The sequence below is a fragment of the Vidua chalybeata genome, chromosome Z, assembly GCF_026979565.1.
Source record: "Vidua chalybeata isolate OUT-0048 chromosome Z, bVidCha1 merged haplotype, whole genome shotgun sequence".
NCBI lineage: Eukaryota > Metazoa > Chordata > Aves > Passeriformes > Viduidae > Vidua > Vidua chalybeata.
The window spans coordinates 8,105,468-8,123,789 of NC_071570.1; the positions used below are offsets into that span (position 1 = coordinate 8,105,468).

General features: G+C 41.2%; 2 protein-coding genes across 6 annotated transcripts in view; both read left to right on the plus strand.

The window, feature by feature from the left end:
* The window catches only part of LYRM7 (LYR motif containing 7), a 31,983-nt gene extending 28,304 nt beyond the window's left edge, over positions 1-3,679 (plus strand). The window contains exon 6 of the mRNA XM_053932820.1: positions 3,429-3,679. The gene's annotated coding sequence lies outside the window, so the exon portion shown is untranslated. The remainder of the gene's footprint in view (positions 1-3,428) is intronic.
* An 8,248-nt stretch (positions 3,680-11,927) lies between these two features.
* CDC42SE2 (CDC42 small effector 2) overlaps positions 11,928-18,322 on the plus strand; it is an 84,567-nt gene continuing 78,172 nt past the window's right edge. For 2 of the 5 annotated variants that reach the window (XM_053932057.1, XM_053932061.1), the window contains exons 1-2: positions 11,928-12,254; positions 13,167-13,232. Coding sequence is in view for 1 of the 5 variants with exons in the window: in XM_053932056.1 (XP_053788031.1) it covers positions 16,327-16,369 (43 nt within the window). In the remaining 4 variants the exon portion in view is untranslated. Of the gene's footprint in view, positions 12,255-12,546; positions 12,611-12,942; positions 13,039-13,166; positions 13,233-16,296; positions 16,370-18,322 lie in introns of those variants that run through there. The other 3 variants (XM_053932059.1, XM_053932060.1, XM_053932056.1) reach the window with 3 other exon arrangements.

Here is an 18,322-nt window from a genome sequence, read left to right on the forward strand (position 1 = left end):
CAGTAAAAATCACAAGCAAGGAGATTATTCCCTTGCTGAAGAGGACACTGAGGAGAGGGCCCTTCTTCCACGGGTACTTTCGTTCCTCCCTGTCAGTAGCTCTCTTTTTTTCATTTCTGCATTGCTGCAAGAGGTTTATAACTGTTGGCAACTGCAAGCCCACTTCACCAAAGACAGCAGAGAGAAGTGACAACTGGGAAAGATGGAGAAGGAGAAGCAGCAGCTAAGAACACAGCTTTCTATAGCACCTTTCTGCCAGCCTGAGGTGACATTACAGAGCTATTCAGAACATTTTTTTGCAGTAGCTATTTTATCTGGGATAATAGAAGCACAAAATAATAAAAAGTCAGTGTACAGAATTAGCAGCCTTGCAGTATTGGCATACTGTGACTATATAAAGACAGCAATCACTAAAGTTGCTTCAGTTGTTTCTCTCCAGATAGCAGCATTGGCAGTGACTCAAAAATATAGTATGAATTGCAGCAGAACCACTGATACAAAAGAGAATAAACAAGAACAATGGGGACATTTTTAATCAACCACTTGCTTTTACAAGCAGTTTTAAAAGGTTATTTTTATGATTATTTTGTATTTATACACTGTTATTTGCAGATATGCTCCTGCTAGTACATACCACTGACTCAGTTTGAAAGGCACTCCTCTATTTTTTTATATCCTCACAGCAGTATGGAGTTGTTGAAGCCTCATGGAAATGGTTCTTTCTCTCTGTCAACCATACATGCATGCACGTGGATTTGATCTAAATATTTATTAATTCTCTGTAGAGAATATAAATACAAAAATCATAGTCCTTGTATGGCCAGAGTCTACAGTCTAACATTTCTGAGCAATATTGAAGTGAAATATTCTATGCATAGCTGTTCAATTTACATCTTTTATTGTACATCAGTGAATTCAGGTGGCCTAAGTCAGTTTTTAGGGCACTCTACTCTATTTTGAGATCTCTGTGTCATTATAGGTTTATCTGAAACTTAAACAAGTATGTATAAAAGAGGTTTCTTTTTGTATTGACAGATGAGGATCCAACACTAGTTTTCTTTTTCAAACATTTTCTGAAACTCAATATATCCTGTTCCTGGATTATAAATTTGCATGCTTAATACAGAGGTAGTTTTGGGAAGGGAGGGAGGAATTTTATAGCTTCAAGAGGAGGGTTTGGGGTTGTCTGAGTGTGTGTATGTGTTTCTATTCTTTTTAAGTCTTATTTGAGAGAATTGGTAGTAGGAAATCTGTAAAGGAAGACCAGGGCATATTTAGTTATTCTGTTCCTGCACCAGATTGTCTGGGCATAATAAATGGAGTACAATCCCATGTCTCTAATTTGATACTTTGAAAGTCCCGCACTCTCTTTTTGCCTAAGGTAGACAACTATTCTGCTATTGAAGTTCCTTTAATACTACCAAAACTTAACCCAGGTCCCACTGAAGTAAATGGAATTGTTAAACTGTGGACAGAAATAGGCCTTCAGGAATACATCCTTCCATTGCTACTTATTTCCTTTTATTTCATCACATTATGTCATCATAAGTAGATCTGCATTCTTGAGAAAGTGGCAGGGGAGAGAAAGAATTTTATTTCCCAGGAAAAGTCACATTATTTTCCAAATACAGAATGAGTCAGGGGAAAAAACTTTGAGGAGCCCTCCAAATCTGTCCTGTAACCCAAATTAGTTAGTACTTGGTTTTGTTCAAACACCCATTAACATATGCCTAAATATTAAATGTGATTTGCCCCTGCAGATATCTTATAAAGTATCTTGCAATACCAATCTGCAAACTTTTGCTAGAGGTTAGAAATTTTTTGTCAAAAAATTCCAGCTTTTTCTGAGTGGTGTGAATCTGCTGGTGTAACATTATACTGAAAGCTCTGGCAACTATGTGGAACAGGTTTGAGCAGCATTGGTTGCCAGCAACATGTCTTTGCTGTTGCTCCCACTTGTTTTCCACATTACTGAAGTTGCTCTAGCACTGGCAGCATTCAGGTTAAAAAATATCTTTAAACAAAAGTTCAGTGCCTGAGAGGATTTAAATAGTTTTAAAACATGATCCCACTTGGCATGGGTAAATTGGGCTGTTTTCCAGCAAGATTGTGGTTTATCAGAGACGTGGCTATCTGCACTTGAATGGGGACATGGGGGGACAGGGGATGGGCCTCAAAATCTAGCTACAATGTATTACCAGATGCTGACAAAGCTGTGAACACTGGGGGTGGCAGTTGCGAAGCAGAACATCATTCCCAGTCTTACTCCCACAACTCCCATGCTTTTGGTGTCCTACACATTCTCTTCTACCCAATATGGTCCATAACAGCCTGTGTGATACTCTCTGATGTTTTGAATTCCTTGCTCCTGGACAGGTCAATGCAGTGTGTTATAAATGAGGATGTCACAGCTGGTTCTGGTTTTGTCCCACAGGTAGGCTGCAATACCCGTGGTGAAGCAAGCGCTGGTTGTTTCCAAGTGTGTATTTGAACCAGCAAGGCTAGAGATACAGAAACCAAAAGGGAAGCAGTCACATGGCAGAGACAAAGCACCAGAGTACACACTGACTTGCCAAAATTGCACATTCTTATATGCTCCAGGACACAGTCCTATTTAGATATGATTTCCATATACATCTCAGCTGTGGGCTGTTTGAGGAAAGACTTTTTACAGTTTTTTTCAATCAGGTATTCAGCACAGAAATCCTTGGAATGCTTTCCTAAATATATTAATGAGTGGGATATTTTATGTAGTTGTTCCCTGCTGCTGTCCTCCACCTTTTCATTATAATTCTTACTTATTTTTGTTTGGTTTTGGTTTCTTATGTGCATTGTAATCAGTCACTTTGTCAGGGATTTTTAAACTGGAACACAATTCAACAAGAAGTTGCTCGGACTGTTTTTTGGACGTTTAAAAAAAGTATCATTTGTACTGTTTAGCAAAGGGTATTCTGTTAAACTGTTGAACCTGGTCTGATAGAATACCTAACTGGTACTCATACATTACTGTGCTATGTTTACAAAATGATCCATACAGGATTGAATAGCTGAAATCTACTCAGACACAATGAAAATTCTATTGCTTTTTAATATGAGATGTTCCTGAAGTTGATGTAAATTTCAATGGGAGTTCAATATCTGGAGCACATTCAGATCTAATTTGGAACCTGAATTATATTTACTATCCATTTAAAGCATAGATGGTTTTAAAGTTTGTTCAATCTTATCATGCAGTGCCTGTTTTTCCTTTGCAGTTATTCAGAGTCCACCAAGCTCTACACAAATTGTTAATTAGCAGGAGCTGAATGTTTCCATTTAAGGGGGAAAATCAGATGTGCATTCCTTCACTTTTTTTTTCACAGAAACTTAATTGTATGAGTTAGTGTGGTTGTTTCATTACTTTCACCTCAAATATTTTCTTTAAACAGTTCCAGAGCAGGATGGAGGTAAGACTTCTGTGAGACAAGTTGTGAAGTCTGAATGTTCCAAGATTTCTCTGACTGAATGGAAGGGAAGATGTTTCTCAGCACTGCAGTCATCTCCTGCTGTGCTACTGTTGATGTCCCACAAAAAAGGAGGTTCCAGGAATACTTGCAATAGAACAGAGAGCAATGAATGTCAGTTAAAAAAACTTTTGTGCCATTGGAAGTGTTTGTTATCATAATAAAATGTATTTAAAGTCTTGTCTCACTGAATGAACACCTGATAGAAATACCACTGCAGTAGAAAGGAAGCTTTGGTCATCTCACTCTCATTACACCAGTACCAGTCTACTGCACTGCACCTGCTGTTGGCTGCCAGGGAGAGCCCTGAAGGCACAGCAGCAAACTGCCTCCACTGAGTGCTCATACTTCTGAAACCCACTGCTTTTGACACTTCTCAGGAAGGCATAATTGATAATCTTTTAGTTTGCAATGTAGCAATTAACTCAAACAGCTGAACTTTTTTACTTCCAGCACAATTTCCAAGGCATTAAATTCCCTTAGTTTAGAAATATGTTTATATTTCCTTTTGTTTTTCAAAATAGTAAGATTGTACTTAATTCAGGTGAAATATGGTGATGCTCTGATATGTTAGACAGAAATGTTGCTACTGAGAACTCAGCAGTTACATCTGAGGAAAGCCTCTCACACTTTGCATGGTTTTCTGACAGACGGGAAAGAAAACAGTTGATTAAATGATGCCTTCTTAACTTTGTGCCATAGGGGAGAAAAGGCTTTCAACACACAGAGGAAATAGAGTTTAATAGAATACGTGGATTACAGTGTGATTAGATGGCAGATTTTATTGCCACTATATATTGCTACAGGCATAAAACTGGAAAAAATGTATTGTGGCTGTCTGTGGTAGATGTGATTTTCATCATATCAGTTGGGTAATTGGATAGATTCATTTTCTAGGCCAATTCTCCCAAATGCATAAATGTGAAAATAGAGATTTCTCTACGGCTATTTTCCTCTTATGCTATTTGTTCTCTTTCTCAGTTTTGTGCTAGAGTTCTTTTTTTTTTTTTTTTTTTTTGGTCTGCATAAGTAAGGCTCTTACTTATGCTGTATCTATCTGTGCATTTATCATAAAAAGGTAAAGTCACAGATTTGTAGACTCTACAAGTTTGGGCTAAAGAGGTGGCCCAAAAGATAAGGGAAGTACTATCCAGGAGATGGAAACCAACACAATCTTGTTTTCCTTTATTATACTGTGCAGAAATTATACATTAGGGACTTACTGAATTTCTCCTCTGCAAGAAATACTTTAGTCATTTGACTTTTTACCACACACTGGGGAATCAATCAGAGGATAGAAAGTCTAAGAAACTAGAATACATGGGTTACAGAATTCATGGAACTTTATACTGTTCTCTTATTGATGGTCCATCTTATTTGTATTTCAACCTATATGCATACTTTTGTCGTCTTTTGTAGTTCTGGCACAGACTGAAATATCTCTTCCCTTTGCAAATCTGAGACTAGCATTCAGAATGGATACTAACATCCATTTCAACTTCAGGAAAACATTCTCCTACACGATTGTCAATGTTATTTGCTATCAGTGGGCTTGTTTGGTTTAGGAATGAAAAGGCAGGTGTTTGGGGGCAGGTTTGTGCAGACACCCATGCCCTGTTGTGGCAAATTCTTTCTGTCTGGTAGTGCAGCTGGACGTGCAGAACTGCACCTTCCCCAAGAATGAATCAGGTAGGCTGATGGCAAGATGATAAAAAACCTCTGTAACCTCACACACACATTTTCTGGGGCATGATAGCAGCTGAATTTAATTTTTGAGGTGACTTCTTATATATTCTGGTTTGACCTGAGTCTTCTGAAAGACTCAAAACTCTGCTAGCAGTTAGTGGGATTCTTGTTATAGGAAAAACTCAGCATGGTTTTCCAAGCATATCAGCTAGTTCTGTTGTGAGCCCTACCTCTTTTGACCAGTACTGTGGACATGAAATAAACACCTCTACTCATCACTGTCTGACATCCCAGTGGCAAGTTCAAAGCATATGCTTCAGGCTTACAGTCACTGTTCAGATGCTCAGGGCGGTTGTTTTCTTCTCATGAATATGAAAATCCTGTTCAAAATAAATGTTGGCAATCTGTGGTGGCCTAGGACTGAAAACAATTCCAAATTAATCTAGCAGGTTGTCAAGAGAACAAAAATACCATCAGTGCATGAGCTGATGCAACTTACTGCAAGTTACATAAACCAGGAAGGCATCTTAATAGAGTGATTGATGGCACAGCAAATACTACTGCAAGAGGCTTTTAGAGTTAACCCATCACTTAGGTTACCTTTCCATCAGCTGTGTAAGATTCCATTCGCTTGCCTAACATTAAATAATTAAATTTAGCTACAATAAAAAGTGTAAGAGAAGAAAAACAAAATCAAAGATACACTGTATTTTGTAAGGTGGGACTGAACATGAAAGCCCCTGGTAGAAAAAAAAGTACTCAAACACACACAGCCCTCTGTTAAGACCTGAAATTTTTTACAAGATGAAAAAACTGGTCTCACTGAAGAGAGTGGTATGTCTTCCACTAAGTCATTCAAGTTTTAAGGTCAGGATCAGACTGAGGTAATTCCCTGATTTAAGAATCAGGGAACATTTAATGGATATGACAGAATTCACCTTAAAGCACAAAATACCCCTGACACTGGATACACCATCCTATTTTATTTTTTAGAAGTCAGAAATAGACTTATTCTGAATGTACAGGGAAAGCTGGTTTCCTTTCGAAGTTCCTTTCATTTTGGTGATGGGGCAAAAAGGGTTCAAACAGCTTGAAGTAAGAAAAAGCAATAGAGGTTGATATTGTTATTAGATAAAGGCTTAACAACTTGTCCTCAATCCTCAGTTACACTGAGTTGGTTTATTGCAGAGACAGGTGGCCTAATAGTGGTTAGAAAGTGAGTACACCTGTTTTGCAGTTCAGAACAGGGTTGATGCAGTTGCATTGAAAAAAACCCACAAATGAGTATAAACCTTTAGCGAAAATGGCAATTAAAAATGAAAAAAAAAATGTAGCAGGAAAATTAACTCAAAGAACTAAACCCATGTCAGCTTTCAGGAAGTGCTGACTGGATGCTAAAAAGTCAGAGGACTTTTTCCCAGACAAATAAGTTTCCATGGAGAATACTTGAACCTAGTGACATAAGTCTGTAAAACTCTCTTGCCATTAGCAAGGCATAGGAATATTAACAGCAAGAAAAATTAGATGTCACAAATGATTCCAGAGTGTTTCCTCCCATTCCCAGACCATCCTACCTGTTTTTATAGTAGCATGTTGCATAGCCTGTAAAATGCAAAGCCTGATTTTTACTGTGCCTAATGGAATGCCCCTAATCTCTGGTTAACCCAGCAAAACTGTATCTTCATAAACAGGAAACCAAAGTTAATCCCTAGAGCTTCAGAAATAATAATGATTTTTAAAAGTGTGGAAATATTTATAATTTGTATCACAATAGCAAGTAGAGGAGCCAAACAAATTGTGCGTTGCTTAATATTGGACAAAGTGCAAACATAGCACAAACATCACAGAAATATGCAACCTAAACAGACCAGACAGCCAGAGGGTAAGAGAGGAAACAAAGATGCATGCTAAATAATTAACAAATTTCCAAAGCCAGAATAAAAACCAAAGGAAGTTACAGAAAATACATTAGAAACCTAATTACCATCAGGGTTCTTGCAAGTGTAAAAAATGCTATTTTTTGTGGAGTTTCACTTCTGTCAGAAAAAAAAGGACAATGAATGAAGGTAAGCAGATATTTCTTTGCAGGCTCACAATGAAGCAACTACATCACTGCAGCTACTTAGCAAAGTTCCTTTCTGAGAGAAACAGTACTATTATCTGAGAAAATCCTATTGGATTTCCATTTGGTGAATTTCTTTTGTTTACGGATCTTCATTTTATTATGCAGAAAAGCTCTGAGCCACTTTGCCAAGTTCAGGTCTTTACATGTTGAGTGAGAAGTTACTGAGTCAAGAGGACACACATTCTTTTCCATTCTCCCCACAATTTTTTTGAGTGGTAAATCTGCCTCACACTACTTGGTGAAAGAGAACCTCAGCTCGTGTTTCAGTTGTCTGGATCTAATTCAGAAAAATACATTTACTCGCTATAAAGCCTTAAGGGAGCACACATGGTGCATCAGCTTCCACATGGGTAGTTATCAAGCCACATACAGGTACTTGGATGCAAAACATACACAGATTAAGAAAGTTTGTTAGAGCTTACAGATGAAACTTCTGCCTCTTCTGGAAAAAATAGCAAGTTTTTTCCTTACCCTGGCTTGTTCATAGAGAAGAACTAATTATAGGAATCAGTGGGAAGTGAATATCCTCAGCAGCTTCCTCTTTTACCCTAAAAGAAGACAAGCAAGGAGTTAACTTTTCTGTTCCAGCCCCACCACCTCCATTAATCGGGCTGAGCTCTCCTTAAAACTGGCAGCTGTGATTGGAGTCTCCTTCTGCACTGGCCACGAAGAGACCCTTGCAACCGACTGAGCAATCAGAGCATAGCACATTGCCTCTTGAGCTACATTAACAGACCACACTTCTGGTTCCTTGCCTCTGGCAGCTGCAAAACAATGTAAGTTTGCCTAGGCTGCCATCATGAATCACAGAATCAGCAATCATTTAGTTTGGAAAAGACCTCCAACATCATGGAGTGCAGCCTTTGACTGATCAGCACCTTGCCAACTGGGACCATAGCAGGGAGTGCCACTCCCTGAACATCTCCAGGAGTGGTGACTCCACTACCTCCCTGAGCAGTACATTCCAATGTTTAACAACCCTTTCCATGAAAAAAATTCCTTATGAGGGTAGACAGTTGCCACAGGTGAGAAATGCAGCTATGATCAGCTAATGCAACTCAGTGAGTAGCTGTCTTTACAACTTTTAATTGGTGGTACATACCTTCACTGACATGTATATGGCTACATGAGAAATGGAGGAATCCTGTTGCGTTCATGAATGTTACACCCACACACTACTATTTAGTCACAATTAGCGTGTGAATTTTATTGCTCATTCAGTAAAGCAGACAACACATTTTTAAATTTGGAATTATAAGCTAGTTTTTCCCTTTTAAAATCAATCTTTTCTTTTTTCACAGATACCATCAATCCCAGTAATGATAGATGTTTCTATCTGTTTTTTTTTTTTTTTTTGTATGTTAACTAGTAAACATTCTGGACCACAGAGTGGGAAGAACATCATTTACCATTAAAGGTTCATAGAAATGTTATTTCTGCCTGACCATTTCTTTCAGGTTTTGGCATGAGGCCCTGAGGACAGCAGGAGAGGAAGAAGATTCTGAAAGATAAAGTTCTTGCCTGTCTTTGGATATGGGAGAAGTAATTAGTAAAAGTAGTCAGTAATACAGGCAAGACTGTCACTGAAGAAAGAAATCAGGAGAATTGTCAGTATTTAGTCAGAAGGACATGAGAGAGATATTTGGAAAGTGGTAAAGGCACCATGACTGCACTTTTGAGGAACTAACCATAATAAAGCAGAATAAAAACTGTTGGTCAGAGCATGTTTGTCCAACACAGTTCAATCTTCTGAAGGCTTGAATTCACTTGCAAGCATGGCTGGCTCTATACAGAGTTCATTCTCACACACAGCATGGTTAGTACTTTGTTAGCAACAATGGCACCTGAATACATACCATTGCTGCCAGAAAAAGCCTGCCACACAACTGTCCTCTGACAATCATTTGGCATAAGCTTTCACCAGGCAGATGAATCTTCTGACTCTGCTGCTAGACCTGGTTTGAAGGGGCTGACACCTTACAGGTTTATGCTGCTGGCTATGCAACGTCACTTTGGGCACACCAGTGTGTGTCTGTGTCTGCTGAGACACATGACAGTGGAGAGGCCAGAAACTCTGAAGTGGTACCAGAAGCATCTAACACAGATGATTGTGGAGGCACTTGACATATCTGCTCCTTAACAGGAATTGCTGTGGGGAACAGCTGAAGCTGTGTGTTATCACAGTGCTTGATGAAAATGTCACAACTCTTTAGAATATAATGGTATTACTAATGTAGGCAGTCCTTCAGGATATCATTACTGTGCTAGCAGTTTTGGCCAAAGATTTTTATGATGTTTCTGCAATTCACCTGCTTCTGCATGGAATGTAACCAATAAAAACTGGTTCTTACATCACATACCTTAAATGTACAATATTGAAACAACACATTGCATGGTGTTCCCCTTATTGGTTCATATGCTTATGAAACCAGATATTTCTGCTGATGTTTTATGTGTAAATATGCTTGTTCTCAATATTTCCATGTAAGTACACATTATATTCTTCACAAATTCAACAAAATGTATTTTAGCATGTCTTTTTCAACATTGCTTTGCTCCTTCTTACAATAGTTTTTCATGAGTGGAGTTCTGAGAAACAGAGCTTGAGAAAGAAAATGAACTTGCGGTTTTAAACTAACTGGATCTGCACCAAAATTCTGGATTAAGTTTCTGGTTTTACTGCATACTACATATATATGACCTGAGGCAAGGTATACTGTGTCTTTATTTCTCATCTTGAAAGCAGGGATAATAGTTTATCTACATAACAGGATTCTTGTCAAGTAAAATCCATGAACAGTAATGATAATCTTCAGCAGAATGGAAATAACAATTGCAGCTGTTCTTTGCAGATATAAAATAAGGCCAAGTGCCATATCCTGCACTTGGGTCTCAGCAAACCCCTGCAGCACTACGGGCTGGGGGAGACAGATGCTTGGCAAAAAAGGACTTGGGGGTGCTCATTGCGAGCTGCATCAGTCTGAGCCACTGTGTGCCCAGGTGGCCAAGAAGGCCAATGGCATCTTGGCCTGAACCAAAAACAGTGTGGCCAGCAGGATGAGGGGAGTGATCATCCTTGTGTACTTGGCGTTGCTGAAGCTGCACCTCAAGTCTGATTCTGAGCCACTCACTTGAAAAAGGACATTGAGGTGCTGGAGGAAAGGGCAACAAGGCTCATGAAGGACTAGAAAACATGTCTTATAAGGAGTTGCTGAGGTAGCTGGGTTTGTTTAGTCACAAGAAGAGAAGGCTCAAGGGAGACATCATTGCTCTCCACAGCTCCCTGAAAGGAGGCTGCAGTGAGCTGGGGGTTGGTCTGTTCTACTGTGTCTGCAGTGAGAGGATCAGAGGAAATGGCCTTCAGCTGAGACAGGGAATCAGATTAGATATTAGAATTTTTTTTTCACTGTTAGGGCATGTCAGGCATTGGAATAGGTTGCCCTGGGAGTTACCATCCCAGGTGGAGTCATCATCTCTGGAGGTGTTTAAGAGGCATCTGGATTTGGTGCTGGATGATGTTGGTTAGTGGTTCAGGGGCTACAATGGTAGTGCTGTGTTGATGGTTGGACTTGGCAATCCTAGAGGTCTCTTCCAATCTTTATGATTCTAGGGTTCTAAATAAGGGCGTTCCTCTTCTAAAAACATACAGCAGAAACACCATCTGCAGGGCCCAGAGCTGAAACTGGTTTTTGGTGACTGGCTCTTGAATGGAAGATCAGTGTCAGGGCATGCCTGATGGAGGCACTGCTCACACTATGTCCTTCTTAAGGCAAATTAGACATAAGTATACTGATGGGCTCAAAGCCCTCTCAGAAAAATACCCAAAATTAAAAAAAAAAAAAAAAAAAAAGTATCTGGCACAGTTTTCACTTCAACTCATGCCACCAAACCACGGATGATGTGCAAAACCACGAAAAGTCGTGCACAGGAGAGATGGCAACCTAAGTCTCTCTGCAAAGAACCACGGCTTGACAGCAACACGGTGTCACTGGGTATAGCTTCCAGCCACACTTCCGCACCTAGCAAGGAATACCTGATACTGCATGTTCATGTTCATCGTGTTTCCTGTGTGAGTCATGCTTGCCTCCTTCAGCATTTTCCCCTTATTTTTTATTTTTAAAAGACAATGTATGATCTGTTGGAACGGAGCAGAGGTAGCGCTCTTCACCATACCTATTTTGAACCAGTAAACCAGCTACAGGTGTGGAGCACCCATGATGACTCACCACCTCTCTCTGTCAGCACCTGAAGTGACTGCCGGGGGAACGGGGGATGCAGGACGCTGACATTTTACCGACACGCAGAGTGGACTTGCTGACAAATCCCCTTCTCATTTTCTTGTCCGACCACAAGCACACCAGCTTTCGTGACCTGCTTTCCGCTATTCCTTACGGCCGTGGCGATGTCAGCACATTTTGGCTAGAGAAGAGTCAGCGCTGGAGTCCCGCTGCGGTGGGCAGCGAGCCCCGGGCGGCGGGAGCGGAGCGCAGCGGGCCGGACAGGGAGCGCTGCGGCACTGGCGGAGGTTGGACCGCGCGGAGGCGGCGGAGGAGGAGCGGGCGGCACAGCGATAGCGCTGACGGGCAGCGGCAGCCGCTCTTTGTCCCCTCCCCTCCCCGGCGCGCCCAGCCCAGCCGGCAGCGCGGAGGGGAGCGGGCCGGCCTGGGGATTCCCTCTCCGCGCCGCCGAGGTCGCCATCTTCACCTCCGAGCTCGCCTCGGACGCTGCCGGCCGGGCTCCCGGGGAGCCGCCGGGAGCAGGCGCCGCGCCTGCCCGCTGCATGTGACTAGCGGGCGGTAGCGGCCTCCTCCGCGGATCTCGGCTGCGTCCTCCTCCGCCCCCGGCGCGGCGGGGAGGGGGCGCGGGGCGCCCGGCAGCGGGAGACGGAGGTGCCGGGGCGCGGCGGGCACACAAAGGAGCGGGCGCCGCCGTGGGCAGCGGTGAGTGGCGGGGCAAGGCTGCGGGGATCCCCGCGCTCGGCACCCTGCCCTGTACCTGCCGGTGGGCTGGGCTGCGGCCGCTCCCTTTCCCGGGGGCCCGCTGGGAGCGATGGGGGGGTTTGTGTTGCGCCGCCGCCTGGGACCGCCGGTATTCCCGCACCGCCTGCCCCACAGCCGGGCAGCTGCGAGCGAGGGCCGAGCGAGGTGCCCGGGGGCGGCGGGGCTGGTGCTGGGCGGGGCGATGCGGGGGAGGCTCCGGCCGTGCCGCCTCGGGAGCGGGCAGTGCCTCGGGCGCGGCGGGTGATGCTCAACCGTAATCCCGCTCGGACAAAGAGGAGCGAGCAACAAATTTAGTGGTGGGCGATTAAAAAAAAAAAAAAAAAAAAAAAGAAAGAAAAAAAAAAAGAGGGGTTTGGGCTTCCTGGGTGTTGCGGTTTTTATTTTTTGGATGTTTTGGTTTGTTGTGAGGCTTTTGGGGGGTGGGTTGGGGATTTTTTTTTTTTTTTTTTGGTTCTTTTTTAATGCCATGCGCCCCCGACCCGTCTCCCGAGCGTGCGGCGGGAGGGCAGGTGCCGCGGTGGGCAGCGGGGCCTGAGGTCGGGCTGTGCCCGGCACAGGGCGTGGTGCCGCGGCGGGGATGCTGCGACGCCTCCGTCACTCCCATCCGTGTCCCCGAGCGGTGTGTGGAGCCCCGCGGGGCCGCGGGAGGAGTGTAAGGCCCTCCCGACTGGGGAAGGAGGGAGCTAGGGTGCAACAGCGATGACTTTCGTGCTCATCTAGAGAGGTAGATCAGCGTTTAACAGCTGTTATTTGAAATGTGGCGCTTGTCTGCTGGGGTGAGCGTGTGGTTTTCGGTCAGTTACTCCGTGCGTGTGATCCTGTGCGTTTACCAGAATTGTGACTCTTCCATAGGAGAACGTTCCAGGAGAACGTGAGGCCCTGTGACATTTAACTCTGAAGCTGGATATGCATTAAACTGTAAGTTTTCCAGTTTTGTTTCTGAACTTGGATTGATAAATGATTGTTTCATGTCTGCGAGATAAAAACTTGAGAAGTAATTTAAGTGAGACCCTAGGCAGACTTTTCCCATGGCTGTTGTTTATATATGTCTTTCCTAGACTGCAATAACTGGTTAAAAAATAAAAAAGAGAATCTGGGAGAAAGTGATGCCTTAAGTGCTTGCTTTAAGTGTTAGTGTGATGGATCTTATTTAATCCTCCAGGGCTGACAGTCACCTTTTAGACTTAAATCAGTTTAGGAAATACTGGTAAGAGTAATAGTAGTGTGTTTCCCTACATTTGACTGAAATAAGTGAGATTAGATGCTGCTTTTTCCTCACGCATAAGGCATATTTAGCTAAGTATTTTACTTAGGTGATCTGATTAATAGCAGCTCGTTGAAGGTATATATATATTTCTGAGTCGTTTTTTACAGTGTTAAAATATAGATGCATTTTTGAAAGATGTAATTAAATATTAAATTTCTACTGTAATAATGAGGTTTTTTTGAAGGGTGAAAAGGACTTTTGTAGATGAAATTGCAGAAGTGATCAAGTAAATGACTACACTAATGAAATAAGTAGTGGATCAAATAAGCAATGAGATAATTCACTGTACAAATTCAGTATATACATAAACTTCATTGTATGTCAATAGCTATATCGCTGCTCTTTTAAATTTGGGTTCTCCCATTAGCTTGAGTGAGAAGCTGGAACCTGGATATAGCTGTCTGGGCATCTAAAGTGATTTTGCTAACAAGCATGAGTTATTCAGTGTGAATAACTGGTGAATTTTCTCTATATCTAGGCCAGAGTTGTATAGCTTACAAATTACATCACACAGTCCATATAATGTTATATGGCATTTGTGCACCAGAGGAACAAAGAACTCTGAAACTGTTGTTATATGTAGGTTATGTATATGTACAGAAATATTACAGTTGAATTATCGTCTCTTCTGTTTTGCAAAAAAATAATTGTCAATTTACTTGTGCTGTCGTATAACCATACTAAATAAATTTCTTTTGAAGCCTGCTAGTAATTCTGACGCTGTGAGTGTTTTGGAAGTTCTGTGGTGGCTTGGTGTGCAGTGTAGTGGTCTATGGGAAGTCTTGAGGAGGTGGTGGCTGATCACAATAGGGAAAAGAAAGAAAGATTTCAAATATCCAATCAAGTAAAAAAAAAGCTGAGTTGATTTAGAAACAGGAAAAGGGGATGATAAATTGAGTATGTGTTCCAACTTTCTGTGTATTTTACTGTATCTTTTTAACCTGTATATCAGAGGTTTCATTGCAGTGATAAAATATTAACCCTAAAATGATTTCAAAAAATCAGGCCATGTACCACAGAGTTGTTACAGCAAACAAGAAGAATTAAATGTCTCATTTCATCTCCTTCCCCAACAATAAGTTGCTTTTCTAGGAGTAATGGTTGTTGGTGGTGAAATAGTGCTAATCAACAGTTGTTGCTGTAATTGATTGTCCACTGCAGAGGAGTCCATGTAACACCCATTAACTTGAGCAAGCTTATACAAACCCTGAAGATACTTGTGCCAGACCTTTTGACCCTGAGTTGGGGATGAAGGGGCTTCTTTTTTTGCCTCTTGAGTTTCTCCTCACTAGAATTAAAGTGCACTATTAGAAAAGTAGTGCACTTTTTCCTTTACACCACTGACGAGGAGAATATATTTCATTCTGTGATACATCTTTGAGGTGGCAGTTTCCTGAAGTTCAGAATTATTTTTTCAAACTATTAGGAATAGCACTGAGATATTTGCTCTGCTTAATGTGATTTATAGTCCTACCTTTTAGGCATGAAGCATAATGTGGAATTAAATGACTCAATAATGGAAAAAAAGAATCCTGGTATTGAAGTACTCCCTTGAGATACTGCTCCTGTTGAATTTGGTTTTTTTTGGTTATTATTACTTTATTTTCAGTGAACTTAGATTTACAAATTAAATGCAAACTTAGCATACCATACTGCTAAGGAAAATCTTGTGCCAGTCTGTTTTGCATGCTCTGTCATGTTTCGTTTTAGCTCTGGACAGAAACCCACTGGGTTCTGGTCAGTGTCAGTGAGTGCTTGGATAGAATTCAAATGAGACTAATTTTCACTTTTGACTGATACACTTTGTCTATTCAAATCAGTTTTCAGCAACTCAGTTGGAGCTCTTGATTGCACTTGACAGCCTGGATCCAGGTTGTGAATAGCAGTTTATCATATAATTCATTAGTGCAATATGTGTATTTCCTAGCTATGATTCTAGCAAGCATTATAGACTGTTGCCTTACGTAAATATATGTAAACACTTATCTTTGGTCACCGCCTTATCCCTGGGTGTGTGTTTCTCGTTCTACGCCTCTGTGTGCGTGTAGATAGAGACAGTAGATGAAGGCTAGTTTGGCCCTTGCTCTTCGTACCATATTCATTAAAATGTGTTTGTTGCTACCATAACTTTAATATTAGCCATCTTGTGTCTCCTAGTTTTAATACTGGCCTTGTATTGTGTAGCAATTAAAAAGAGTTTTAGAGGAACTTAGGGTGTTGTGGAAGTGTTCGTCACTGTTTTTATACTTTAAAAGTGCTTTCTGAAGGACTGTAGACAATTAACTGCTGAAACATGAATGCCTGTCTCCCAATCCAATTTTATCAATGCTCAAAGTATACTTAGCAGGGTTGACATGAAGGAGTTATTTTTATATTATAGCTGCTGTGTTACTTTTATGTTAAAAAGTACTGAAGCAAAGTGTATAACACTACACAAATAAATTATTTTATTTTTTGGATAGACTAGATGTACATGCGCTAGAAAAGCAGGCACATGGTGTTCCTTTCTGTAACCAAGCCTAGGAGGAAAATGAAGGAGAGAGGGGGAGGAGGAATTCTGCTCTGACGGATGCTGATTTTGAGATGGGTGGATTGGATTAATTTTTCTTTAAAGAAAATCAGTTGATCGGAAGAGAGGCTTTTGAGTATTCACAGTCACTTAAAGGTTTCATGTTATTTTGATGAAGCAAGTCTGTCTTGCATGATGAGTGGCTCATTTTATTGTATGACTAACAGTGATAAGAAATGATGACAAATTCAAGGAAGAGGCAACCTGAAGCAATTGAACGTGAGTAAAAGAGCAATCAAACAGCTGTGGTGAACATGTTTAAGTGGAGGCTTCACATAAAGGGCAGATTGAGCAGGAAGTTTAGCAGCGAGAAAGCTGCCTATTAGTAGCAAAGTGAATGTAGGAAAATTAGGCTGGTGAGTGTCCTACCAGAGGGTCGCCAAGACATCCCCGAGTCATACATAGATGGGTAACTCTGCCTGAGGACTCCTGTGGTCTTTCTCAAATTGAATGTTTTGTGTGTGCTCAGAAGTGGATGTGTGAGATGAAGTTACTAGACCAAGGGTAGGCATAAGAGGAACAGTAGTTTCTGTTGACTGCTTCACTTCAACAACAAGGGGGAAGAGGAGCTGCCTTGTCCATATAGAAGGCAAAGTTAAGGGAGTGCAGACCTACTTCAAAGCAGTCTTATATATTCTATGTCAGTGTCACATTAACAGAATGGCTTAGGAAGGAGGTGTAAAGAGGAAGATATAAGGTGTAAATGAAATAGTCAGCAGGTTTTGTAGGCTTCTTCCTGAAACATAACTGAAATATATGAATTTCCTCTTCTAATTTATTTAGTTTTCTGTCCAGTCAGATTTGCAATATTTGTTGTCAGACATCAGAGGGAGAGCTGTTGGTGTGACTCGGGGATGTCTTGTGCAGGGCTGGGAGTAGGAATTGATTGTTTTGGGGGTCCCTTCCAACTCAGCATATTCTGTGATTCTGTTGTACCTTCTGTCTGCATGTGCATTAGTGCATGAGTGGTGCATGGGAGAATACAAACTGCTGATAATTGCACTGCTTGAAGAGCTAGGAGCTGCTATACAGCTTGCTTCTGTGTTATGGCTAAACTATATTCAACAAAAAACTGAAATGGGTCTCTGTGAGTTGCGTTCAATGGTTTACTTATTTTGCTGATGTTGAAAGTAGGGATCATATTATAGGCTGACATCTAGTCATGTCAAAGGTGTATTGAATTGCAGTTACCTGAGCCCTTGATCTGATACCATAGTTACTAGAAAACAGTTATCTCAGTTCTTCACGGACAGAGTTTGAATCCTTTCCCCACCCTACATGAAGTGTAACAGAAGTGTGCTGGCCTGTGTTTGCATTGCATAAACCAGAACCTCTCTGTTGGGGAAGAAGTGCTGGAGGAGAAATTACAGTTCATCTTTATAGAAAAGGAGAAACTCTGATCTAAACAGTAATGCTGGTGGAGTAGTGCACATAGAGATGACCTCTCTGATCTAGTAACTTTTCACAGCTAAACAGTTAGAATGCTTTGAGTTGCACTTCAGGCAAGCAGGGATAAAATATTTTAAGTATCTCTATCAATTTAGGCTAAAAGAGTGAGCTATTTTTTTTTTAATCAATATTTGAACAGTACAAGGGCAAAACCCTTCATGAGCCAAGTAACTGATTACAGACTGCGTCATGGTTCGCTGGGTATTTTGGTATCTTGTACTTTTTTACAAATTGCTGTACAACTCAACCTGTTTTTTTCTAACTGTATATGCCTTGAACTTTATCAGTTATTACAAAGAGTTCAAAAATGTTTCCTTACAAAATCCTTCTTTTCAAAGAATAGAAAGTGTGTTGTCACCAAAGCCTCCCCAGTTAAAATCCCAATTGTCCTCATAGAAAAAAATAAATGTGTGCCTTCAGTCTGAGGTTTGTGTGTTCTGTCTTAAATTTAGTACCTTTTCTGTCTTAAAGTTCTAGCTTATCTTTGTATGGGCTTGATATACTTTTCTCATGCTTCACTTTTGGAATGGGGCCTTTTATCATCCTTTTTGTACTCACTCACTGAATTTGGAGACCACCTGTTTAAATCTCTTGCAAAAATAGGACTTTTCTAATTTGCAGCTGGCTTCCTTGTCAAAACAGTCATGCTTCTTAGTACTGAAATATTACATGCAGAAAGTGTCTTGTTATGTTTATTGGTTGCTTTTATCTTACAGCTCATAT